Source organism: Cibotium barometz, chromosome 18 (assembly GCF_041138505.1).
Source record: "Cibotium barometz isolate CiBa-2024 chromosome 18, ASM4113850v1, whole genome shotgun sequence".
Taxonomy (NCBI): domain Eukaryota; kingdom Viridiplantae; phylum Streptophyta; class Polypodiopsida; order Cyatheales; family Cibotiaceae; genus Cibotium; species Cibotium barometz.
In genome coordinates, this window is record NC_141063.1 from 46,554,393 (window position 1) to 46,581,823 (window position 27,431).

General features: G+C 45.0%; 1 protein-coding gene across 6 annotated transcripts in view; it reads left to right on the top strand.

Annotated features, from left to right (window-relative positions):
- Positions 1–20,110, top strand: part of LOC147629404 (uncharacterized) — a 305,268-nt gene extending 285,158 nt beyond the window's left edge. For 4 of the 6 annotated variants that reach the window (XM_086812666.1, XM_086812667.1, XM_086812665.1 and 1 more), the window contains 3 exons: positions 17,762–17,998; positions 18,165–18,233; positions 19,275–20,110. In XM_086812666.1, coding sequence (XP_086668792.1) covers positions 17,762–17,998; positions 18,165–18,233; positions 19,275–19,820 — 852 coding nt within the window. In that variant the 3' untranslated portion in view covers positions 19,821–20,110. The remainder of the gene's footprint in view (positions 1–17,761; positions 17,999–18,164; positions 18,234–19,274) is intronic. The other 2 variants (XM_086812670.1, XM_086812668.1) reach the window with 1 other exon arrangement.
- Positions 20,111–27,431: the final 7,321 nt, after the last annotated feature.

Here is a 27,431-nt window from a genome sequence, read left to right on the forward strand (position 1 = left end):
TACTGAAAGCCCCTGCGGAGGCCTGGCCCCAAAAGGTCCCAATAGCGCATAAAAAAGGCAGGCGTCAATCCGTCCTCCCCAGGGCAACTATGACGCGGAAGGACCCTCAAAGCCTCAACAAGCTCATCCTCTGAAAGGGGCTCACTCAAAACTGTGCGCGTACGATCTGTGACCCTCCTCTGCACATGGGCCCACACAGTCTGTTTGCAAGCATCACGTGCCTCCGTGGCTGGCTCCGCTGAAAGCAGGTCTCTATAGAACTCAGTGACAATAGCTCTAATCTCCCCGGGCTCAGTGGCTAACGATCCGTCCTGCCTGCTGAGCTGGCGTACTCCTGCTCGAGCATGGCGAGGTCCGGTGATCTCAAAAAACTCCCCAGTCACTCTATCACCAAGCTGCGTCTACTGAGAGGCCTGGCGATGATAGTAGAACTCGTGTCTCTGCTCCTCTGCCTCTCTAACCTCCTAGCGTGCCTGGCTCAGCTGGGACGCCACCCACTCGCATGTAGGCAGCTGCTCCTGAAGATGCTGGAGCGAAGCAAGGCTACGTCTCAAGCGACGCTCCCGCTCTTGTGTCTCTCCCAGCCGTGTCAAGGCTATAGCGTGCAAAAAAGAGCTGAGCTGGATGAGTCCCTGGGCACACTGGCCTGCTGCATCCAGGTCAGAGCTCTGGCTATCATGCCATATCCTCTCAATGTCCTCAGAAAGACTCGGATCTGTAAGTATCCTCTTTGGGATCCTCAACTGCAATTTGGTCTCCCGTGTCCTCTCCTCAAGTGTCAAAATAACTGGCGCATGGTCTGAAAAAGAGGTGCCAGCGAGAATGCCAACGGAGCCACCACGCTCCCCGAACCTGTCGCCCACATAGAAGCGATCAATCCGTGATAGATTAGTTCCTCCCTGCCCCGGCGATCCGACCGAGAAAAACTAAGACTATCCTAAGAACGGGAGAAAGCCTCATGCTGCCATCATGCATCAGTGAGATCCGCAGTGTCATATAAAATCGCTCCCAAGCTGCAAGCTCCGTGCCGTGCACTGTAACATGACTGCCTCCCACCCTATCGGCCAGGTCCTCAAGCATGTTGAAGTCTCCCCCGACACACCAATGTGCGGCCTCGGGCAATGCATCTGTAACAAGGGTCCAGAACTCTACTCTGGCACTAGCATGATTGGGCGCATAGACACTGAGCACACCAAAGTGCTCATCGTGCATCCTCAGAATAACATACTGCGCTCTACCAGGCACAATGACCCCGCGATCCACAATGGCCTGCCGCCATACATCCGCAATGACCATACATACTCCTCCCTGCCCACCCAAGGGGCCAAAACCTGTAGACCAAAATGTGTCCCATCTACTAGGCATCACCGAACCATATCTCCGAATCCTGCTCTCACTCAAATGGTGCTCCTGCATCATCTGAATATCAATACTGCCCCCAACCAGGCATCTCTGAAGCTCCTGCCTCAAGCAACCACGATAACGTACATAGTGTGCGCCGCCAAGGCCCTGTACATTCCATGAGATGATCCTCATGGATGACCGGCTGAGGTGGAGGCTGTCTCAGCCATACGGCGGGCCTTCGCAAGCGGCTTGGATGGAGAGTAATCCCCATCCGAGCAGCTACGAATCTGCCCACCCGGTGTGCTGCAAGAGTCTCGGACTAGGCGCCAGTGGCTGTCCCATAGCGACTGCCTCCCGCTCGGAGAGAGAAACCTCATGTATGCATACATAGCCAGGGTCTCGTGCTAGGTCTGCCACTATGCGAACCACCAAATGTCGATTCCCGGAGGCATCCGCACTCCCGGTAACAAAGAAATGTGCCAACTCCTAGAGTCAGCCTATCACGTCTGTCATCTCCAAATCGTTCACATGGTGAGAAAACTCAACTGCCTGAGTCTTCAAAATACTAAGAGCGAGATCCAGAGTCCACTCCCGATCGCTAGTGCCGCAAAGAGGGAAGGAGAAGGCCACCGCTGAATCAAGTGCCTCCTCCCCTCGAGCCGGAGGTATCACCACATGAACTCTGATGGGTGCTGGCTCATGGGGGCCCTCCGCCGCTCCAAAAAGGCGTGTGAAGGAGTAGTCGAAAGCCTCCGAGCGCTATCTAGTGTCAAGACTACTCAGCCGACTGCGGATAGAGGATATCCGTGAAGCACGAATCGGCATGGTAGGTCTCCTTTGCGGTGCTCGAGCAAGGTCGGTGCTCAGTGCCCGCCGGACTGTAGGTGAGCGCCAGGGAGCTGCCAATGCCTCCCGGGGAGCTGAGGCAAGCGGAGGGGGAGGAGGGGGGGGAGAAGGGAGTGGGGAAGGAGCCGCTAAAAAAGCGGGAGCGGGAACGGGAGGAGGCGAAGGTGGAAGCGAGGCGGGAGGGGGGGACGGGGGAGGGGGCGGTGGGGGCGAAGGGGGGGGTGCTGGCATCTCCTGATCCTCAGTCTGCGCTGGGGTCTCCTCCTGGAGGGGAGCAAAGTTGTTCCTCACTGGAACCCAGTGATGCTGAGGTTGTGACTGCTGCTGCGTCGGTCTCTGGGCATGCTTCTGTGGTTGTCTCCCTCTACGGTGCCCCTGTCCAGGCTGCCAATCCAAGGTCTCTGTGGGTTGAGCAGGTGTCCCGGAGGCTGCCTGCCGAGCCGCATCTGTGGGCAGGCCATCGGGGGTCTGCTGCTGCTGCAGTGAAGGTCGGGGTCTCCTGCGAGGGCAGGCCTTGGCCAGGTGGCCGACCTGCCTGCATATAAAACACTGGTTCGGGAGCCCCGAGAACTCCACTCTCTGATCGATCCATGCCCCCCCCCCATCCTAGGTAACTGAATGACCTTCGGAAGGGAGGAGATGTCAAGAACCAAAACTCTGACCGAAGGCAGGCCAGCTGCTCTAGCCACCACTGAAGCTGCTGTGGGGCCAGTCTCAAGCACCGAGCCCACCAATGATCCTATCCTAGAAAGAAGCGGAAGGTACTCGCGGCGAAGTCCAGGAAAGCAAACTGTGACATGGAATAGGCACTCTCCCTGCTCGGCCGCTGCTGGGTCGAAACCATGCTGCCAAGGTCTGAAGAAGGCCCGAGCGCCCCTGATGTCAAGGGGACTCATGGCTAGGACCTAGGCCACGCTCTGGGCTATCTCGAACTCAATCTGGTAGTGTCCGCGGCCCAGTAACTGAACGTCCAGGATCTTGCCCACATCTGCAAGAAGGCGGGCCTGGAGAAGATCCCGGATCTCCCCTCTGCTGGGGCGAGTGCCAACTATACGGCAAATGGTGGAATGTGCCTAGAGGCGTTCCACCTCTGCGGCGAGGCTCGCTTCCTCTTCTGGCGAAAGAGAAAGCCTGATGGGGATATCCTCAGGGGCGGGCGAGGGGGCTGCGGAAGAGTCCCTCTGAGGTGGGGCGGGAGGAACCTCCATCAGAGTCTGAAGCTGAGTCGAGGGCGAAGCGAAAAACGGAGGGTCCTTCAAGAACCAAGCGGCACGAAAAAGCGGATCGGGGAGGGGAAGAGGGGGAAGGGCGGAAGACAGAGGGGGAGGGGCGGAAGACAGAGGGGGAGGGGCGGAAGACAGAGGGGGAGGGGCGGAAGGCAGAGGCGAAGGAAAAGGGGGGAGGGGGGGCAGCGGGGAAAGAAAGGGGGGGGCGGGGAAAGCATGAAAGGGGGAGGGAGGGCGGGGGCAGGCAGGGGGGCGGGACGCGGAGGAAGGGGGGGAGCGGGGGGCGCGAAGGAGATAGGGGGGCAGGCGGGCAGGGGGCGATGGGCGCGAAAGGGAGAGCGGGGGGCGCGAGAAGCACAGGGGCGCGGAGGGGGGGGTGCGAGCATGCGGGAACGGCGAAGGCAGCTCGAGGGGGGGGGGGGGGGCGAAAGCTTCAGCGAGCAGTGAATGAGATTCAATTCTTCTTGTTGTGCATGGAGAAGAACCTGCATATGCGTAAGTTCAGCCCTCAAGACTATGGACTCTTCTTCCTGCATCTTCTCTTTGCCACAGGACGGCTGTCCCACATATTCATGTTCCCTATTGTGCACCACATGAGTTTGCTCATCCTGTAAAGCATTGGAGGCATGCATTTCATCGTCAGTGCCTCTTGTATTAGCATCTCCAACATTCATTGTATGGCTGTCCATAATGGTCTAAGTGTAGAGATAGCTAGTGTTCACGGTGATCGTCTCTCATGATAGAAGTGAAAGAGAACCAAATGCTCTGATACCAATGTAGCTTGGTTGAACACAATGCTAATCAATACACTTAAATACACTAAGATTTGATGGACACTTGTTCAAATACAAGAAGTAAATTGCTGAATTGACAAGAGACACACAATGAGCCGGAACGGCCGACCCCTCCCTCAAATAAAGTATATTGATCTTGGGAGAATCAAGTACATAGTGTCATGGGCATTTCTGACCAGATTTCCATACCAATGCATATGAATACAGTATTGCAAACAAGTGGTTGTCGATGTAGACTTGCAACCCACACTACCCTCTCAAGTGCCCATGTTTCCTACCATCTGCTCTCTATTGTTCCACCAACACAATGGTAGCAACAATCTGCAAGAGAGCACGTAGGACAAGAGAACACTACACAGGGTATGTGATCTTGTGATCCGGTTCCTCCCTCCTGCTACTTACTCCCATATTTTAGCATAAAAGCTTACCAATAGCAAGTAGAGTCGATGACAGCGGAAGTCTTCGCGATGGAAGTCCGTGGAGTGTTGGAGATCTTTGATTTGTTGCCTTTCTTCGCAACAAAAGTCTTCAAGAGGATGAAGGGAACCTTGGGAAAGCTTCCCCTATGGTTCAACTTGAGAAAGGAAGGCTGAAATTAGGGTTTTCAGCAAAAAGACCAGAAATTACAGCAAAAATGAGAGCTGTTTTGCTGAATTTCAGTCATTGGGAGTGAGTAGGAGAGTGATTAGCACTTGGAAACACTCTTGGAAGCTTGGAAAACACCCTAGCAAGTTGGGTATGGCTATGGAGAGCTTGGAAATGGAGAGAAATGGTGGAAAAACAGAGTTTTCAGCCTCCAAAAATCTTCATGAAGAGAAAACACTAGATGCACGGAGGCTATTGAGGGTGTCCAGATTTTTTTGGGTCTCAGTGCATTAGTACTATATGGGGTGATATCATCCATACTCTTATGGCTACTTGGGCTCGTATTCAAGGGCCCTCTCGTTCTGCGCAGGCAAAGCACGTGATATTTATGCAGGAATGGGACCATGGCATCTTCTTTTCTTCTAGTACCACAGGTCTTTCATGGCATCATGATGCTCCTCATTGGTTAAAATCACTTTACATATTGGGGTGATTCTATTCTTTTCCAACTTATAGCTGTGATTGTTGTATGTCTTTTTCATACTTAATAGAAGTCTCTTTCTTGAAAAAAAGAAAAAAAAAAATTGAATGCCCAGCCCTCCTCTTGAAACAGCTCTCATTTTTGCTGTAACTTCTGGTCTTTTTGCTAAAAACCCTAATTTCAGCCTTCCTTTCTCAAGTTGAACCATAGGGGAAGCTTTCCCAAGGTTCCCTTCATCCTCTTGAAGACTTTTGTCGCGAAGAAAGGCAACAAATCAAAGATCTCAACACTCCAAGGACGAAGACTTCCGATGTCATCGACTCTACTTCCTATTGGTAAGCTTTTATGCTTAAATATGGGAGCAAGTAGCAGGAGGGAGGAACCGGATTACAAGATCACATACCATGTGTAGTGTTCTCTTGTCCTACGTGCTCTCTTGCAGATTGTTGCTACCATGTGTTGGTGGAACAATAGAGAGCAGATGGTAGGGAACATGGGCACTTGAGAGGGTAGTGTGGGTTGCAAGTCTACATCGACAACCACTTGTTTGCAATACTGTATTCATATGCATTGGTATGGAAATCTGGTCAGAAATGCCCATGACACACTATGTACTTGATTCTCCCAAGATCAATTTTCTTTATTTGAGAGAGGGGTCGGCCGCTCCGGCTCATTGTGTGTCTCTTGTCAATTCAGCAATTTACTTCTTGTATTTTGAGTAAGTGTCCATCAAATCTTAGTGTATTTAATTGTATTGATTATCATTGTATTCAACCAAGTTATAGATACGGGGAGAGGCCGAGCGAGCCCCAGGCTCCCTGAGACACAAAATGACGGGGCAATGATCGGATTTGGTGGTGCCAGGCATAATAGCAATGGTGCCTTCTCTGTCCAAGGACCAATCATCCACATAAAACCTGTCCAGACGTGCAAAGATACTCTCATCCCCGCTCCTACGGTTATGCCAAGAGAAAGATAAGGAATTTGGCCTTCTCTGGAAGTCATCCTTAGTCGAGCAATCCCTGCCAAAAAAGGAAAGCGTGAACCTCTCCCATGAGGCTCGCTCCAAAGGGTGTAAACCCCCTTCGCGTCCACCCTTCTTGTCAGAAGGTTGCTCAACCATATTAAAATCTCCTCCCACTATCCAATGATCAACCTGGGGAATGACATTTGTAATGGTGTCCCAAAAGGCCACCCTTTCACCTCTCACGTTAGGTGCATAGATATTCAAGATTCCCAATTTCTGACCCTCATGCATGATCAAGATCCACTGCGCTCTAGCAGCAGGGATGATAACACCGCGCCCAATAACATGAGGTATAATAGATGCTGCCACTGAAATACAAACACCCCCTCTAGTCCCAACTGCCGAGGACCAGAAGGTGTGGCCAGAAAGCATCTTACCAGTTTTGCCACACTGAGATCTATCCAATTTTTGTTCCTGCAACAAAAGCACATCCATAGTCCCTCCTGTAATAGCAGGGTGAAGCTGGTCCTTCAGAAGGTGCTTCCTACCACGGGTGGGAAGCCCTCCAAGGCCCTGAACATTCCATGAGACGATTCTCATGGAAGAGAAGAGGGTTTGACCCTCGATCTAACAAGACGAGGGGCAGCCTGAGGACGCCTCTCATAATGCTGGAGGACGGGAAAATCCACGGGGCAAAGTACACTGACATGCCCTTGTCCGAGGCCCTGCACCATGCCTGCATATGTACGAGAAACCTGTTCGCCCTGCGGGGCATCAAGGGCAATGGCATCATGCTGAAAATCCTGCAATACATGATCCCCACTGTGCTAAACATCCTGCATATCGCCCCCTCCAAGTATAGAGGACTCCACAAAGTCATCCTGATCTAAGATATCATCTCTCTGCAAAGATGCATCAGCTGACACATCCCTCTGACCAGAAACATCATCTATCTTTACATGATCCGAGGAAGCCATCCCATCAATCGCACCAGGGGGACGGGGGTGAGAAACAGCTCGCCACACTTGGCAGACTGAAGGACGGGAAGGAACCAAGGGAGGTGGCGCCTGAGAGGCACGCTTACGAGGCCTCCTGCAACCTTGAGCCCGAGGACAATCTCGAGCAAAGACCCTGTTGGTGACAAACCCGGCACTGATCGGGTTTACCTGCAATCTCCATACGTTGCTTCAAAGGGCCACAAGGGCCCGGAAGCAAAACATAGTCCTCAAAGAGCTCAATGTCACGGGCAAGAACCATGACCCTGGGGACAGCATCCGTCGAGGCAGTGACCACCTGGGCAGAAGATGTCGGCAAGGCGTGAAGGGGGGGCACTTGAAGAACAAGCCCAAAGGCAAACCCGATGGCCTCTAACATAGGCCAATATGTGCGAGGAAGACCTGGGAATCTGAGAATAATCGGGAAACGGTTCCAGTCTTTCTCAACAGGGTCAAAATAGCTGGAGTAGGGAAGAAAGAATATCTTCCTCGGGCCCAATGGCAAAGGGCTGCCCTTCAAAACCTCTGAGGCTGCGTCCTCAGAATCAAAATCCACTTGGAAGAAACCTCTTCCAAGCAACCTGACATCTCGAAAGTGTAGAGCGAGGTCGGAGAGCAGAGCCGCCAGGACCCAATTTCGAGCCTGGAGATGGGACGGGTGAGATCCAAAGATTCTGGCAATGAGGGTCGTTTTGGAGTCTTTCTCTATTTTGGCGCACGTAGAGGACCGCGAGCTCGGCTTCGGAAAATACAATGGTTCGCCCAGCCGAGGGAGAATGATTAGCCATGATGCTAATCGAAGAAAAAGGCCGACTTGAACTCGGATGAGGAGCAATCCGAACCAAGGGGAAGAGGAAGGCGTTGAGGCGGAGGAAAGGAAAGGAGGGTGGAAAAGGGAAAAGCAAAAAGGAAAGGGAGGCAAGGGGGAGATGGCTGGACACAAAGGCGAAGAGGGGCGGGGGAAGGGCAGCACAACAGGACTACGCAAAGGGAAGAGGCGGAGGAAGGAGGGGAGGCGAAACGATCAACAGGAGGGCGAAGAAGGGCGGGCAGGGGTAGGGGCGAACAGAGGGGAAGGAAGAGGCGAATTAGGGCGGGCAGAGGCAAGGAGGGGAGGCGGAGGAGGATGGGGGGCGAAGCAGGAAGAGAGGCGGATGGGCGCAGCAAAGGAGGAAGGAAACGAAGGAGGAAGGAGGGGCGCAGCGATGGAGGAAGGAAGCGAAAGCAAAGGAACAGAGGCGGAGGAAGGATCAGAAGCGGAGGGGAGCGATTCAGGCAGCGAAGGAGGAAGGAAACGATGGAGGAAGGAGGGGCGCAGCGATGGAGGAAGGAAGCGATGGCAGAGGAACAGAGGCGGAGGAAGGATCAAAGGCGGAGGGGAGCGTTTCAGGGTTCGGGGAGCTCGCGGTGCCTGAAGGGAGATTTTTCGATGTCCAGATTTTTGGGTCTCAGTGCATTAGTACTCGCAGGAAATCCTTTGACTACCAGCTTACAAAGTATATCCTTACATTGCACCTCCCAGTCAATGATGTTTAATCCTCCCTCTTGCTTAGGCATAATAATGGTATCCCAAGCCACTCTTGCCCTCGTGTGTACAGTGCCATCTAATCTTGACCAAAGGAAGTTCCAAATAAGCCGACGAAGCAAACCAATGCATCTCTTATCAAAAAAACCAACACACAATGTGACAAACCAAGCAGTCGCCAGCAGCACTTGGCTAGCTACCAAGGCTCTAGAGACCAAATCAAGCTTCTTGTTGCTCCAATGCTAAAGTTTACTTTTAATACTCATGAGCACATGGGCAAACTATTGTACAGGCAAGATGTTGCCAACTTGACAGCCAAGGTATCTGATAGTGCATCCTCCCTCAATCCAAGTAAACCCCACATCCAAACTCCAATCTGTCTGCAGAGAGTCACTAATCCAAAATCCTACTGATTTGTGCCAATTAATGGAGATGCTTGCTGCCAAACAAAACATCTCCAAAGTAGTGTGGAAAGCACACAGGCATGCATGCGAAGCCTCCAAGAACATAGCAGTATCATCTGCTAACTCAGAGTCCAGTAACTCCTCTGTGCGAAGACGCAGCCTGAGGCCTGGGGTAACTCTGAGAAACATGCTCATAGCCTCCGCTTCTATAAGGTAAAGTAGTGTAGCTAAGGGGCATCCCGGGAGATCTGAAAGCGCTTACCCTACCCCCGGCAGGCTAAAACTGTGCTGTGGACCTCCCTATACATGCAAGAGACCCCTCTAATCCACTCCTTGGAGAAACCCATCCATGCCATCGTGCCTTCCAAGAAGTCCCAATCCACTCTGTCATAAGCTTTTTCAAAGTCTAGCAAAAGAATGGCAAGGTGTTGTTGGCTAGATTATTTGGCTAGAGAGACGTGCGGTGTCGTGCTGTGGCACGTCCATGCAATGAAAGCATGCTCAGAGACTATTTTAAATGGATTGAGATGCGTGGACATGAAAACAGTGAAGTACATGTGTGTATATGCTTTAAAATACAAGCCTGTGTGGGTAATAGAGAAGGACAGGGAGCCATTTTGGAGGCAAAATATCAGGAGTAGGGAGTGCCTGATGAAGATGCTACGAACTGGAGAAATGTAGTCAAACATATTGGGAACAACTTTGCAGAAGGAAGTTTTTGCAAAGGAGCTATGGTTTGAGATATTTTTAGCCTCGAATGTGGGTACTTTTCATCCGGAGCAGTTGCAGATGATAAATGGTCAGCTTGATGCAAGTGCTGAAGCCATCAATCTTATGATGGCTTTGTGTTCATGGGATCCTAGTCAGCGACCAACAGCCATTGAAGCGCTTCAGCATCCTTTTTTTTCCCGGTTGGCTCATATACCCCACCATGCACCTACTATTTTGGCAGAAGGGGAAATTCTGGATATCCAAGGGGGCGTGCTATTCTGAAAAAATATATTGGAGAGGGGGGGAAAGCTCCCGCCCCGGCAAGGGGGGCAGCTCTCTCTCTCTCTCTCTCTCTCTCTCTGTGCGGGTGTGTGTGTTTTCAAACACAAAGCTTTTGGATGACTTGGACCAGGATGCAGACACCACGAATACCCGACTAAAGGCTGTGCAGAGGCGGCTAGGCTTCTTAAGCAAAAAGATATTTGTAAGGCTTTTCTCATTGGTGGCATACGCACGACTCCTCTACATCTCCACTATGCTTTCAGTGGCGTGATCAAGGTTTCTTTCGTGTGACAAATTTGTGTTTCAGTCAAAGTCACCGTTACCCTGTATGTCAGCATTTAGGTTTCAATCAACAATAAGTCATCAATGCTTGAAACCATTGTAAAACGTCTATTTGTAGTACCTCTGGTATGGATTACGTTCACCACATCGTGTTTGCCTTTTGGAAATGATTGAGACTGAGGAATTTGCATAACCAACTTGCAGCAATTGGAGAGACTATGGACCTAAATGTATTGGCTACAATAGTTTTGACTTGAGGGCTTGGTGTTAAGGCTCTCCCTTTGATGTTGAGCTCATGTGGGCATATTGACGGGCTGTTGGTCAGTATAGTGGGCTGCTATGGTCAAGTTTTTGGTTACGAATGGTTTTTATCAAAAGTATATTGATGCCTTTGTGGGTTGTGGACCTTGATGCATTCCATGGCTATGTTGATGATTATGATGTTGATGGAAACGCATAAGAAGTGATAGGCTGATGCAGAGCTACTGGGAGGCTCATAGAGGCTAAAATACCATAGGTGTTGTGTTTTGGTGACTTATGTGCACTACTTGTCTCTGGTCTTCACAAAACTCTTTTCCAAAATAATATACTACATGATTGCATTGATGAGGCTATGTGTTGATGACCTGCTCTCACAGCCAGACACCCAGTGTGTTCCCGGCTAGACCGCACACGTCATGACATTTTTGGTGAACCCGACGTGAAACAGCTGGGGTGAGAGTGTGGTGAAATCCCCGTGAACTATGTATGTGATGATTTCAGCATATGTATGAGGCAGAAAACCTTGATGGCCTATGATCTAGAGGGTATTCCTTAAGGGTACAGGCAGCAGAGCCTGTATGATTTGTTGGTATCATTTGACCCAGGTGGATTAGGGAAGAAGAAGGATTACAAGGGCTTATGACACTTGTTCACCTCGAGAGAAGGGGGTGGCAAGGAGCTTGTATAGACTTGTAGTTCTCTCTTAGAACTGTAGAATGGCAACAAGGGCTTGTGACACTCATCCTTCTCGACAGCTGAGGAAGGAGAGGAGCTTGCAATGACTTGATCCATTCTTGCCACTTCAAGGGCTTACGACACTCGACCTTTCTGATAGCTGAGGAAGGTGAGGAGCTTGTATTGACTTGAGGTCTTCCCTACAAGTTGCAAAACAGATAGAATGCTCAAGAACTCATGAATGCCGGAAAGGTGGACACTTCTTTGTACTCTGATTGTCAGGATATCTGAAAGAAACTCTTTGAAAAACAGGGCTAAATGTATGCAATGATAATCTGAATGAATGGTTCGACATAGAGAAAGCCCAAAACACCACTGTTCGGGTTGCTAAAAATCTCCGTGTTTGTGACTATTGCCACAGCATGGCAGCACTTATATCCAAGGCAGAACAACGAACTATTATTTGCAGTGATGCAAGTCTCTCTCATGTTTTCAGAAATGGGAACTGTTCTTGTGGAGACTATTGGTGACAGTACTGCATTTCAGAGAGTGCAGACTTTGCAGTTGGCCCCGGGTTGCACTTCTCATAAAGGCAGCCACTCTAATTCATGCATATGGGAGTTGTGCAAGCATGGTAGATGCACAGGAGAAGGAAATTCTGTAGCAAGCCAGTACATGTTTGAGAACTTGAAGTTTGTAGATGTGAAGCATTATGGCAGTATGCTAGACCTCCTTGGGCGTGCAGGGGACTTCAAGAGGATACAGGATATGCTGGGGAGGATGCAAATGTGGGCTGATCTGAACATTTGGTTGGGCTTGCTGGGTGCATGTCGGACGCATGGCAATTTTGAGATGGCAAAGCAGGCATTCAGTTACGCAGTGAATTTGCATCCTGAAGATGCTACTGCATATGTTTTCATGTCTAACATCTATGCTGATACTGCGGTTGCAGCCGAGATGGAAATATCTAGACAAACATGGTGCATGCAAGAAGCCTGACAGGAGCTGGATTGAGCTTGGAGTTCAAAATACCCACACGCAAAACATTGGAGTTCAAAACACCCACATGCAAAACATGCTACACATAACAAGCAAAGATTTTCACGAGAATGGTTGTGTTTTATATACAGGAAGCTGGTCATGGCATTTGGGCTGCCTAACATTGCCATGAGGAAACGAATTGGTTGAAGGTGAACTTTCATTATGTGACTGTCACAATGCTGAAAACCTTATATAATTAAGTCTAGGCAAATGTTCGTGAGGAGATCATCTCTGTGTTTATCATTACAAATCAATCAGTTGAAATGGCCTTTGCAAAGAAGCACCATAAACGCAAGATGTATGTGGTTGAGCACCTTCTTGAAGGCAAAAGTAGACGTGCTCAAAATGCCTACCTTCAAAAAAGTTTTCATCAGCATGATAGAAAAATTACACCACAAGATAGTGCTTCTAAAGCCCAGAAAAGTGAGTTGCTGAATGTACAGGGATACACACATGTCAGTCAGTTTAGAGGCAGAAGGCCGGGGGTATGTGCAGCATCAGGATGAGTAGCCTTGCTTTGTGAATCCATTCAGGCAAGATGAATCTCAGGCGCACAGAGGGACGGCTATCGTGCCTTAGAATATCGTGCATCCTGGCCCTAAGAGTTTTGGAAGTTCTTATGTATATCGGCCCAGGCGTGGCTTTCTGTATCGTGCATACTGGCCCTAAGAGTTTTGGAAGTTCTTATGTATATCGGCCCAGGCGTGGCTTTCTGTATCGTGCATACTGGCCCTAAGAGTTTTGGAAGGAGATATGGCGATTCTTATGTGTAGTGGCCCAGGGTGAAAAGGAGGGATGGCTTTGAGGCGTGGCTTTTTCTGAGCTGCTGATTAGTGGCTCTTTGAAAGAAGAAATGCCCGTTCGACAGAAAAGCGGTAGCTGTTTACCAGCATCAAAATCACAGCAAGCCTTCAAAAGGTCCCTTTGGCTGATGAGCAAGAACTCGTGGGTGGATGATCATCATAATGACCGAGAGGGCTCCTTTGCTGCTTCTCTTTCGTGCAAGGGTTTGAATGATGAGGAGCTTCTTCTTTTGACTCTGTGCGAGAAAGGACAGCTGGACAGAGCGCTGGTTGTGCTCTCTCGAATGAGCACAGCCCCCTGTAGCAGCGTCTACCTATCCCTCTTAAAGGAATGCAAAAAGAATAAGGCCCTCATTCAAGCTAAGCAAGTCCATGCGCACCTTGCCCGAAGTAGCCCCCAGCTGACCGGCTTGCTGGGTGACTACTTGGTTATGACGCTGGCCAAGTGTGGTGCCATTGAAGAAGCTCGCCAGGTATCTGGTACATTACCTCACCGCACTGTCTTTTCTTGGACTGCAATGATCTCTGCATATGCAGATTGTGGCCGTGGGTATGAAGCACTCCAATTGCATCAATTGATGGAAGAGGATTCTGTGGAGCCAAACAGCTACACCTTTGTCAGCCTCTTCAAAGCTTGTGGCAGCATACAGGACCTTGGGCAAGGCAAAAAACTACATGCTGATGCTCACAGGAGAGGCTTTGCGTCAGATGTTTTCATTGGCAGCACCCTTGTGAGTATGTATGGCAAGTGTGGGGCTATGATGGAAGCAGAGGCTGTGTTTGGTGCATTGCCCCAACGTGATCTCGTATCATGGAGTGCAATGCTCTCAGCATATTTTCAGCAGGGCCAAGGAGAGAAGGCTTTGCGTCTGTATAGACAGATGCAAGAGGAAGGCGTGACTATCAACCAGCACTCAATCGTGTGTTTGCTTCAGACGTGTGGTGCTCTGGCAGAGTTGGAAGAAGCCAAGAAAGGGGAGGCTGATCTAGAAAATGATTTGGATGAGAATGTGGGTTCAAAGGATGAAGAAGCTGAAGATAACGTGTCAAAATTTGATGAAGATGAGGGTGACATTCAAATCAGTATAGATTTGAAGAAGATTAGCCTATATAGCAACTTGGTGGCACATACCGGAGGATGTGCAGGTTTAGAGGGGGTCGATGTCGTGCTGTGGCACGTCCATGCAATGAAAGCATGCTCAGAGACTATTTTAAATGGATTGAGATGCGTGGACATGAAAACAGTGAAGTACATGTGTGTATATGCTTTAAAATACAAGCCTGTGTGGGTAATAGAGAAGGACAGGGAGCCATTTTGGAGGCAAAATATCAGGAGTAGGGAGTGCCTGATGAAGATGCTACGAACTGGAGAAATGTAGTCAAACATATTGGGAACAACTTTGCAGAAGGAAGTTTTTGCAAAGGAGCTATGGTTTGAGATATTTTTAGCCTCGAATGTGGGTACTTTTCATCCGGAGCAGTTGCAGATGATAAATGGTCAGCTTGATGCAAGTGCTGAAGCCATCAATCTTATGATGGCTTTGTGTTCATGGGATCCTAGTCAGCGACCAACAGCCATTGAAGCGCTTCAGCATCCTTTTTTTTCCCGGTTGGCTCATATACCCCACCATGCACCTACTATTTTGGCAGAAGGGGAAATTCTGGATATCCAAGGGGGCGTGCTATTCTGAAAAAATATATTGGAGAGGGGGGGAAAGCTCCCGCCCCGGCAAGGGGGGCAGCTCTCTCTCTCTCTCTCTCTCTCTCTCTGTGCGGGTGTGTGTGTTTTCAAACACAAAGCTTTTGGATGACTTGGACCAGGATGCAGACACCACGAATACCCGACTAAAGGCTGTGCAGAGGCGGCTAGGCTTCTTAAGCAAAAAGATATTTGTAAGGCTTTTCTCATTGGTGGCATACGCACGACTCCTCTACATCTCCACTATGCTTTCAGTGGCGTGATCAAGGTTTCTTTCGTGTGACAAATTTGTGTTTCAGTCAAAGTCACTGTTACCCTGTATGTCAGCATTTAGGTTTCAATCAACAATAAGTCATCAATGCTTGAAACCATTGTAAAACGTCTATTTGTAGTACCTCTGGTATGGATTACGTTCACCACATCGTGTTTGCCTTTTGGAAATGATTGAGACTAAGGAATTTGCATAACCAACTTGCAGCAATTGGAGAGACTATGGACCTAAATGTATTGGCTACAATAGTTTTGACTTGAGGGCTTGGTGTTAAGGCTCTCCCTTTGATGTTGAGCTCATGTGGGCATATTGACGGGCTGTTGGTCAGTATAGTGGGCTGCTATGGTCAAGTTTTTGGTTACGAATGGTTTTTATCAAAAGTATATTGATGCCTTTGTGGGTTGTGGACCTTGATGCATTCCATGGCTATGTTGATGATTATGATGTTGATGGAAACGCATAAGAAGTGATAGGCTGATGCAGAGCTACTGGGAGGCTCATAGAGGCTAAAATACCATAGGTGTTGTGTTTTGGTGACTTATGTGCACTACTTGTCTCTGGTCTTCACAAAACTCTTTTCCAAAATAATATACTACATGATTGCATTGATGAGGCTATGTGTTGATGACCTGCTCTCACAGCCAGACACCCAGTGTGTTCCCGGCTAGACCGCACACGTCATGACAGCGGCTACACTACCCCACTCCACTATGCACTCACACACTCCAACAAGACACTATGCTTGGCGTGCACCCAAGAGACAATGACAACAGGCAATTGGCAAGATGACACTTCAGTAGAATACACTTGAAGGAAAGAGACACACAATACACAGCAATGAGGAAAGAACAATTGCATTCATTCACTAATTGATCACTCCTTTGCAGTCCCAAGGTTGTTCATTTATACAAGTGGTCCAACCATGACAAGTAGGTGCAGCATGGCATAAAGTGTGCACCACTAAATGTGGAGTGTGATTCCGGTGCAACCTACCGTGATTGCCAATATCAGGGACACACCACCCACTTGCTAATGGTGTGCAAGTGGGAGCGCACGTAACCATGAAGAAGTTGGTGGTAGGTAGGTACTTCCATCAATGATTCACCAACCTTGGAGTGACAGTTGTCATGATGGTTGGACGGTGTCTGGACGGTGTCAACAACTGGACAGCTGGCAGTTGTCAGCTGGACGACCAGCACTTATTGGTCGGCTAGACACCGGGCACTCTGATAGGCTACAAGGGTTGCAGAAAGAAAAAACAGGCATATTGCAAAAGTTTCCCGTGCATTTATGAATGAGAAAGGGATGCCTCATTGTTTTTGGGTTGAAGGAGTAGCAACTGTATTTTATGTCATGAATAGGACACCCATTGCAGCAATTATGGCATGACGCTTGAACAAAAGTTTACTAGCAAAAAACCAGATTTGGTACAATAGGAAGTGTTTGGGTGCATTGCTTATACACATGTACCAAATGAGGTGAGAAGTTAGTTGGCTCCCAAAGCAAAAAAATGTATATTCATTCATTATTTCCTTGAACAGAACGGTAATAGATACTATAACCCCACTATGCATGAGATGCGAGTGAGCAAGGATGTTGTAAATGCTGAGCAGCAATCACAAGCACTTACTGGGCCAAGAGTGTCCTCTAGCAATGGGTCTATTGTGAGACCTTGGTCAGAAACCTACCATAGGAGCTTCTCGAAGGAAGAAACAATCAGCCTGAGAAATGGAAGCACGAGGGCAGACGCAATAGTCTTTGGGGATTCCACCACCTCGCCGAAGTTGCAGATGATGAAGGTAGCGGTATCCTTTAGAGAGGTCCCATGCATTACACGATGCGATAGCTTTTTGTGCTCGATAGCAACAGGGCTTCTTGCCTGACACTGATCTCAACCTCCCCAAAGTCTGATTTCCAATGACTATTTGCTTCCCTGGCCTGCCCAAGGAGTTGAGTTCCACAAGTGTCCACCCCTTTCAACTACCAAAGGGTTTGCAGATTGTTCCTGAGATGGCCGTGTGCTGGTCTGCTACCTGATGGATTCAAGCTATGCTACTGAGGTTGAACGAAGTGGAATGTCCACCTCCTAAAGATGCACTTGAGGGTATCCCCCCAGTTGGGGAGGTTGGAGTGGCTGCCATGGAGTCCTTTTGAGGTGGAAAATCACAGGCGATCAAAAGCCAGCCTCCACAAATCAAAAAAGAAATGTCCTTCTAGCTTTCTAAAAGGAGCTCCCAAACTCACTCATTTGGACCAAAAATAAGGCAATTTTGTTCTATGGTAGGTTAACCCTTAACTTCTCCATATTTAACCATCATAAACCATATTTCTGTTGTATACAACTGTTGTTGCATTTTTGCAGTTGGCTTTCTAACTAAACTAAGAAGTTGCATTTGCAAAACCTTTATTCAAGCTACTCCAAACATGTGTGATGCCTGACTTATAGATATGCACTTGGCACCAAAAAATTCTACTTCTTGAGGGACCAAGCTTGTGTGCGTATAGAAGTTTCATGGTTAATTTCCTCTCTGGTGTATTCTTTCCCTAATCTTGAAGGGGATCTCAATAGGACGAAGTGGTAGGCGTTCGAATGCGTGCATGTGCGCTCCTTCCACATCTCAAAGCAGTTGTCAAGCTTCCCGAAGATGCTGCATCTCTAGAGCGCATCAATTTTTATGCTACACAGAGGCTCAATGATAATGATAAGCAGGTCGCAGCTGCAGCAAAATCTGTTTCAGATTCTTTTAAACACATCAGTGTCCGGTGCATGGGAGTTGAACCAGGAAATGAAAATTATGCTTTACAGGTCCAAACCACACTGTCATGTACTACCTTATCAAAACATAAATATCTTCTTTTTAAAGGCTTCATTCTTTCTTGAAACATGTAGGTTTTTGTGATAATGTTTTTCATGTCAGGAGTGTACTTGTGTTCAAGCAGTGCCTTAACAGGCTTAGCATTTTTTTTGGCAGATGGAGTTTGAAGCAACAGATAAACAACGAGAGGAAGAGGAGTGGAACATGCTCGGTAAAGAGGAGCAGGTAAACAGCCTTGATATTTCTCTCTCTGAAGCCGATGTTTCATGGAGTTTCTTAAGGTAGACTCCTAGCGCTAGACGAGCATGATGTGCTTATGCCACTAGTTATGCAGTTTACATAAAAACACAAGAAAAACAAATCAGGAGAACTGCATGTAACGCACATTTGGAACATTTCAAGTTATCAATTACTTGGCTGGTCTTATCTGGATTAAGAAGCACCTTCTCCTTTTTAGTCACCTTTACTCTGCATGGGAGATTATTTCTAGCCTCAACCTGGTAGACTTGGAGAACGTATAGATGCAGGAGACTGGCACTCGCGCACGCTATTTTGAGTCTCTGCATCATTTGGTCTGACAGTATCCACAGTCTAGTTGCCATTCAGAGCAGGTCCAGGTCTAGTAAGCTCAAGCTGCATTATGCGGTATCAGAGTCAGGACTGCTCGTTTCTTCCCACGATGAAAACTCCCTCTGAGAGTGGCCAGCTGGCAAGGGAGTTCTTACCTTTCGGAGTATACCTCGCTTGAGGGATGTACATATTACTCCTCTTAGCAGCTTTGTAGTCCGCTTTCACGGATGTTTTCTCTTTTATAATTATGTAAGGATCGTTTCTCCAGGAAAAAAAAAAGGACTGCTCATTTCTTTATCCCCCACCACTTGACTTAACTGGATTTATCCGATGCTTGACCAACTGCACCAGTAACTCATAGAGAGCATGCATTTTCAATACGTTTTGGATCTTGTGGACTAGTCAAGGTTCACGTTGATGAATAAGAGAAGACTCGCTCTCTTGTAAAAAATGGACTACAGTTATTCTGTGAAGGCACCATTGATTGCACAGATAGGTGTGATATACACAACTTCAACTGCAACTTGGCAGCAGGGCAGGTATGAGGACACCATTCATTGTACAATTAGGTTTACAAAGACAAGTTGTCGCTTTGCACGAATCGCTGAGATGCTGCACATAGGGCATGACTGTAAAATGTGATGGGTTTATGCCAAGTTTTGACAACTATCAGTGTTCTGTTCTGTTTTCTTCAAGGATGAACAGAGGAAGCTGGATGAGATGGTTCAAAAAATGAAGCTTGACAGCAGCAAGAAGCTTCTGATGTCAACTGCAACAGGGCCTGCTGGAGGAGGAGCAGAGAAAGCTACTGCAGTTTTTCCATCAAGAAATCCGGCGATTGCCAAGTTCAAATCAACCATGACGTCGTTTAATCTGGGGTCGGCCTCTCCATCGAGTGTGTCATCTGCCCAACTAAAGGCAGCTGGGTCTTTCACTGGTGCTTTCTCACCCAGCATAACGACATTGCCAAGATCACCTCCAATACTGCGAACGCAAGGAGCTTCAATAACTGCAGGATTGGCCAAAGCCATCAGCTTGCAACAACAAGGCACCACAGTGAGCCCCTTAGCACCATCATCAATCATAAGAACTATTCCTGCAATTGCCATTCCAGCTCCATCCCAAGTCAAAGCCCCGCCTGGATCATCATCCACGGAGTCCAACGAGGCTTCACCGTCAGGCGTGGCATCATCCAAAGGGACATCTAAGCCTAACCTTCGTACAGCCAGAAAAAGTTCATGAGACCACCAAGCTATAGATAGTGGCTTGAATCATATGCTAAGACCCATCCAGTAGTGGTTAAGTTTATCACTCATAGAAAAACATATTTAAACCATAAATCAAACCACAAAATTTGGAAATAATGTATTGTACATTATCTTTAATTTGATACGAGTATTTGTCTAATCTCCAATCATCTTATGTAATTTGATTCTCTATAGTATTTTGTTGTTGCCCAACTTCCTTATATGATATTCATTTATTGTTTTTCTCGTGAATATACTACAAGACAAATGCCCTTGTGTTTCTAATAAGAATGTCAATTTTTTCTCAACATAAATTGGAAGCCGAGGTTTTCCAAGTATTTCAAGTTTTATCAGAAAATGCTTTTCACATTAGAGTTCTATGACTTAAAAGAGTTGTATTCTATAACCTCAAGGGTGTATATAGGTTGGACACATAGCTAGATAGTCCCCATAGAGACGTAGTGTCTAGTTACAGGTAATGCATGGTTGAGAAAGCCCTTAGTGGGATGTGTTCAACTAGCCCACCAACCAATTAATGAATAGCTCATGTTATTGGAATCATCATGAGGATGCTAAGGTTATGTCCAATTAGCCCAACCAATTAGGAAGGTTGCAATAATGGGGTTTGTTCAACTAGTCCAACCAATTAATGAATAGCCCATGTTATTGCAATCATCATGAGCATGCAAAGGTTCAACAAGCAAATATGAAGCCTTTCAATCACATGACTTAATCGTAGAGATTTCTAGCAAAAGGTTACCGTTGGTCCTACCATGGACTAGTGCTCCTCCTTCATATAAGGATTCAAGATATATTTAATATTTTTTTTGCATTAGACTATGTGATCCATGTTGCAAAAAGATGGGATGAATGATAAAGAGTTAAGGTTTAACTTTTGGCTTATAGCATTCAATACGTTTATCATCTATGCTACTACTAAGGAATTAAAGACTTTGCACCTAGTTGTACATGGTCTTTCTTCGTTTTCTTCCTAATGGCTGAACATCTGCATGTTGATGTGTTGAAAGATGGACAGTCAATTTCATGAGGATATCTCATTTTCCATTTGGAATTTGTGGCTCAATTGAATGTGTGGATCAAAGTTGGAAGAGATGAAGTTCAACTAGAAGTTATAAGACTATTGATGTGGCATTTTGTTGTTGCATTTGTGGTTCATTTGAATGTGGAGTACATTTGAAAGAGAAGGTTTAAAAATATAGGATTTTGTTTTTTGAAAGGTTAGTACAAAGGCTGGTTGGGGTGCCATCTCTCTCTCCCTCTCTCTACCACATGATGTGAACATAGATAGTATGCATTTGGTATAAAGTGATGGCACATGACTCCAGGACAGTTGGCTTTAAGAGCCGATATTGTAACTGGCATATTTTGCTCTACTTGAGAGTGTCTTGTTTTTGTTATGAGCTTCTTCTTCTTTTTCATAAATTGATTTTCAGTTTCTCATGGATTACATGGACTCTTTGGGTCCTTTGTCAATACACGCGCACACATAATACATGATGGTGCCACACTTCAATACGCATTTCTTCTTGGAGACAAAGAACCATTTTTTATATGATGATCCATGAGTTTGAATTGCCCTCATGGCTATTGCTTGAGGTTGAGATGGTTCTACACAATGTGAGGGTTTGGGACATGATCAGGCTTAAGTGTTGGTTTGCTTAGTTTTAGTGTTAGGTTTTACATGAAGAACCCCTCACATGACATATGTTCTTGGCAACAATTCAGGTTGTGTGTGACATCCCCTACTCCAATGCCAATGGTAGCTTGCTAGTAGTTGCATTGATATAGAGGCATATTTGGTTATGTTGTATTACCATTTCTTTTTGCATGTAAGTGCAAAATGAGTGTTGCCATTTTTACATGTTGGGCAAATGCAAATCAAGCAAAGAAGAGGGTATATGGCAAAATGTTTGATGGAAGAAGTTTAAAGAAGGGTGGAGACGAGAGAGGCATTAGGAGAATGGGGCAAGGAAGGCTAGAACCCTAATTCCTTGCCTTGAGGTAAGGAGCATGGAGGCGTTGATGGAAGTAGCATAACGGGGGTTGAGTGTAACCATCATGTCTTGTATTTTTGAAAGCACGATTACACATTGTTGAATCGTATATCTTCATATATCTTGGAAGGGAAAACCTTTGTTTCTTAGTGATTTGCATGATTTTGGAGCCCACAAGGCTTAGCTTTCATTGCATTGAATCAAGGAATGGCTTAGCAGTTATGATTAGGAGTGGAGAAACAATCATCTTTAGCCTATAAGCTTCTACGTAACTTTTCTGGCATTGACTTAGGTTAGATCGAGAACTAATTACCCTTAACCTAAAGCTTTTACACAACTTTTCTACTTTTGAACCAAGGTTATGTTGAGATTTATTTTTTTTGAACGGTTAATGAGATTCAGGATTCCAGTCTCAATAAAAGGAGCTTCCGACCTGCCAAGATCGATCCAGCGACCTAAGGATGACAGGTGGCAACATTACAGTCCTCCGCTCGTTCAAGTTTTATTATAAACTAAAATTATTAATTGCTCCACACCACGGCGTTCTGCTTAAAAGACTCGCCTGGCACAGTGCATTTGTGTTAGGCCACATTCATGCTAGAAATTAAATACCATTCAACAATGTAGGCCACCCTAGGCATGCTTCTTCATGGCTAGAAATTAAATATCATTTATGTTAGGCTAGTTGATGTAGGCCGCATTCATGCTAGAAATTAAATACCATTGAACAATTTAGGCCACCATAGGCATGGCTAGAAATTAAATACCATTCAACAATGTAGGCCACCATAGGCATGCTTATTCATATGCTAGAAATTAAATATCATTCAACAATGTAGGCCACCATAGGCATGCTTCTTCATGCTAGAAATTAAATATCATTCAACAATGTAGGACACCATTTCATGCTAGAAATTGAATATCATTGAACAATGTAGGCCACCATAGGCATGCTTATTCATGCTAGAAATTAAATATCATTCAACAATATAGGCCACCATAGGAATGCTTATTCATACTACAAATTGAATATCATTCAACAATGTAGGCCACCATAGGCATGCTTATTCATGCTCGAAATTAAATCATAGGCATGTTATTCATCCTACAAATTGAATATCATTCAACAATATAGGCCGCCATAGGCGTGTTATTCATGCTAAAAATTCAATATCATTCAACAATGTAGACCACCATAGGCATTCTTATTCATGCTAGAAATTAAATATCATTCAACAATATAGACCACCATAGGCATGCTTGCATCGCCTTTTTAGATTAACATATGTTACATGTTGCAAAATGTCCTCCTACAACAATTCCTCATTATTTTTGGCACATCGCCTAAGGATTCTAATCCTTATTTGTGTGTGTGTGTGTGTGTGTGTGTGTGTGTGTGTGTGTGTGTGTCCAATAGCTAGTTGTTGATATAGAGCTGCTCTCCAAATCATAGTTTTCCATGCCTAATCTCGATCGAGTATCTCATTGGATGTGAGATATTTAGAAATATCTCCCACCCAATCCAACACACAATAGATCTTATAAAGGGGTGAGACTTTACACCTCTTCTTGTCCATTTTGCAAATGGAGGCACACCATCTACTCCTATTTTTGGCTCTCTAGTAGTGATTCTTGAAAGATGGTACACAGGTACTGATAGGCTTGATATCATATTCAAGTACTAGTAAAATCGATTTTAATATTCTACCATGATAAACAAAGTTACGCTCTTCTGATTGTGGTGAGTGTGTATGCACTTAATGGTAAAGCCAATATGCACATGGAATTCCACATCCCAATCAGGTGGTCTAAGAATTGATACTTTAAACAAGGCCTTCTTTAGTTTATTAAAAATTAATCGACTTCATCAATTGATGCTCTTATACATAATACACATCAATCCTTGGAAAGTTGTTAGGGTATTACATAGCTCCAAAGCATTATCTTACAAGCATAAATTTCTTGTTGTGTCATAAAAGCTAATCCTTAGAGTTAATAACTTGATTGTATCTACTACACTTGTCTAGAAAACTTCACATTTTAGGACCCTTTCCAATACATCCTTTGCGAATACAAATGGCTAGTAGACTCGCTTTTCTTTATTTAAAAAATGAAACTAGTTAATGGAAAATATGTACATCCTAGCAACTCTATGAAAGGTCAAACTGCTTATGTTTAGACAACAAAAGAGGGAGGATTTCCATTCCCTGAGCGAAGGCTCAAACCGAGCGATTGGAGAACCAAGCAAGGCTAGTGCAAGAAATCCAATTAGCATGATTGGTACATACATAAAGTACAAAAACTTTCCAATACAAATACAAAATATGAAATATCTTAATTTTTTCTTGAGATTATGCAAAGCTTATCCTCTCCTCCAACCATGCCATGCTCCTACGTTAAGGTCCCTCTTTAGGAGATAAGGAATTGTGTACACGCTCCATTGGGCAATAAAGAGAGATAAGGAATTGTCTACATGCTCCATTGGGCAATAAAGAAGATAAGGAATTTTCCACATGCTCCATTGGGCAAAGATAAGGAATTATCTACACGCTCCATTGTGGAGTAAAGAGAGATGATGGGGAAATGAAATTATGGGGACTATCTATTGCACTTTGCACATGGACATCCTGTCCTCTCCTTCATCCATGTCACACTCCCATGTTAAGGTCCTTCCTTAGAAGATAAGGAATTGTCTACATGCTCCATTGGGCAATCAAGAGATATAATGGGGAAATGAAATTGTGGGAACTATTTGAACAACCTTCATGTTCATGTTTAGGTTGCCATGTCAAGAGAGATAATGAAAGAATGAGAAATTGTCAATAGGGAAATTGGAACTTGTAGTAGGCACTCTACAAAGGAAAGAGGATTTTTAGTCGGTGTGGGTTGTAAATGTCAAATGAAATTTATCTATTTAATTCTATCTTAAACATCATAACTATGATCATGGGTATAGGCATCGATATGTGTATACCAACGATTATAATCTCTATAAAAATGCACTTCTGATGCATATATAGATACCATAACATTTATAGTTTTATCAGTGCCCTTTTCTTTCACTTTATTTGAGTCAAAAATTTGGAGCCTCTCCCCCGCACTACTCACCCTCTCCATCTGTTGTTGCCACCAACATGCCCTTGCCCTCTCTCATCTCCTTTCACTCCTCCTATTCCTCTCCCTATGTATGTAGTTGTATACATACACATAGATATACATACATGCATGCATAAACCACACACACACACACATATATATATATAAACATACATACATATATATACACACACACACACACACACACACACATATATATATATACACACATACATCATACATATATATACACACATACATTATACATGTGTGATGTATGTGTGTATATATGTGTGTGTGTGTGTGTGTGTGTGTGTGTGTGTGTGTGTGTTATACATACGTGCTTCTAGACTCCAACCTTAGAAATTGTTTACCAAGTTTACACATTAATTACTTTCTACTTAACCATGTCCTTTTTAATTTATTTTCTAACGCTTTAACTAATTTAATTTTTAGCCCATGTTTATATGTATAAATTTTTAGCCCATGTTTATATGTATAAATGTGTATACACATGCACATGCATGGTAAAATTCACATGGGTTAATTTCTTAATAAAATCCAATGCACATTTTGCACCTTGATTTTACGTATATTTTAAACATCTTTGCACATTTAGGTCGTCTTCTTCAAACATAAAATTTTTATCTAAGGTTCTCAGTTATTTAATTTATTTTTCTTAAGCCTTCGTATAAAGTTTGACTCTATATCCTTACACTATCCCTAGGGTAGATATATATGCATGGACCTAGACATAAATCTCATTATCTTTACTAGATTAAATTTTTTTCTCACTTAAGCTTGGACAATTTTAGACACATTCTGAATTTTTCTCTAAAAATATTTTTAGACTGAAGTTTATTTACAAATACTAGAAATAATTGTAACAAGGATCTTACACCTTATGTCAAATATTTATTATGTGGATACATAGAAGATATATAAGTATCATTGAGGCAATTTCACATGTTTTTCTTAATGTACAATGGTTCAAAGTAGTCTACAATGGTCCAAATGCAACAATCAGAAGAGGTAAAAGTGGATTCTTTGCTATAGACTTAACAAATTATGGATAGATCTGTACTCTCCCACAACAATATGAGCAGATAATCTTTATGAGTTAGAATATACTATTAGCATATAATTAAATTAATTTCATATAGCTAGTATGATAATAGATTATGACATTGCTTGTCACTTGGACCAAAGTATTTCTTCAAACTTAGAATGGTGGTACATAATACAAGTTGCACCACAAAGCAAACAAGTATTTCAAGATTAAAGATGTTGAGGAGAAGATTATTCCTCCTAAACAAATAGAAGAAAGGGACGCTACTATTTCCATCAATGATTTGGAAGGAGAGTGATGCTTATCAATATGTACTGACCATTGGACATGCAATATCATCTATTCAATCCACTGACAATATCTCCTCGAATCCTTACATGAATTCTAATGAGCTAGATTTTAATCTCATCTTGAAAGATGTAGGAGGTAAATGAAAATAGCATTCGAAATTGATTGCTTTGAGCCATAGATCTTACTGAAGATAAACAATGGTAAATATATATTTATATATAATCATGTAAAAGTTTCAATAACCAAGCTCTTTCCATATTCAATGCACATACCATTAAAACTACCAATGAAATTACCAACGCACATACCAGGACTTTCATAGAAATTTTAAACTACACGTGTGTGTGTGTGTGTGTGTGTGTGTGTGTGTGTGTGTGTGTGTGTGTGTGTGTGTGTGTGTGTGTGTGTGTGTGTGTGTGTGTGTGTGTGTGTGTGTGTGATAGAAATTTTAAAGTACACATGTGTGTGTGTGTCTGTATACACACACACACACACACACACACACATATGTATATTGTTAATCTTTTTTCGTACATCATAGCTTAGCACTATCTATCCCCCCGACATGGTGTGGCACAAAGCAATACACATTAATTCCTTTACAATAGAATACTTGTGAGATTTTCTCTTCTCTCTAGTCCTACTTGCTTGTGAGATTTTCTCTTCTCTCTAGTCTTACTTGCTTGTGCTCTATTGAACCTTACATGCTTGATGGATGCTTGCTAGATAGGTTTGATTGTACGTTTCTCTCTTCCATTAGCTTCTTCCCCATTCCACCTTTTGTGAGAGAGGACCATCACCAAGGATATTCTCTCCTTGCTGCCATCTAGACATATAGAGCTATATCTTCACCACCCCAAAATCATGGAGATATTTAGTGTGACAATGGCATGAGGACATTGCAGATGAGCTAACACACTCACATCAAGGAGCGGAGAGTTGCATTGTGACCCAAAGGTAAGACCAAATGACGCATGATTTTCAAAGACAAGACCCACACATGATTCTTAGCAAAGGCTAAGGCAAGATCTTGACTTGAACAAGGATATCCTTGAAAAAGTCAATAATTACTTTGTAGGTAAATGTAGCATAGGACCCCGAGATAGTATATAGCAACAATATATCTTTGAGTCTT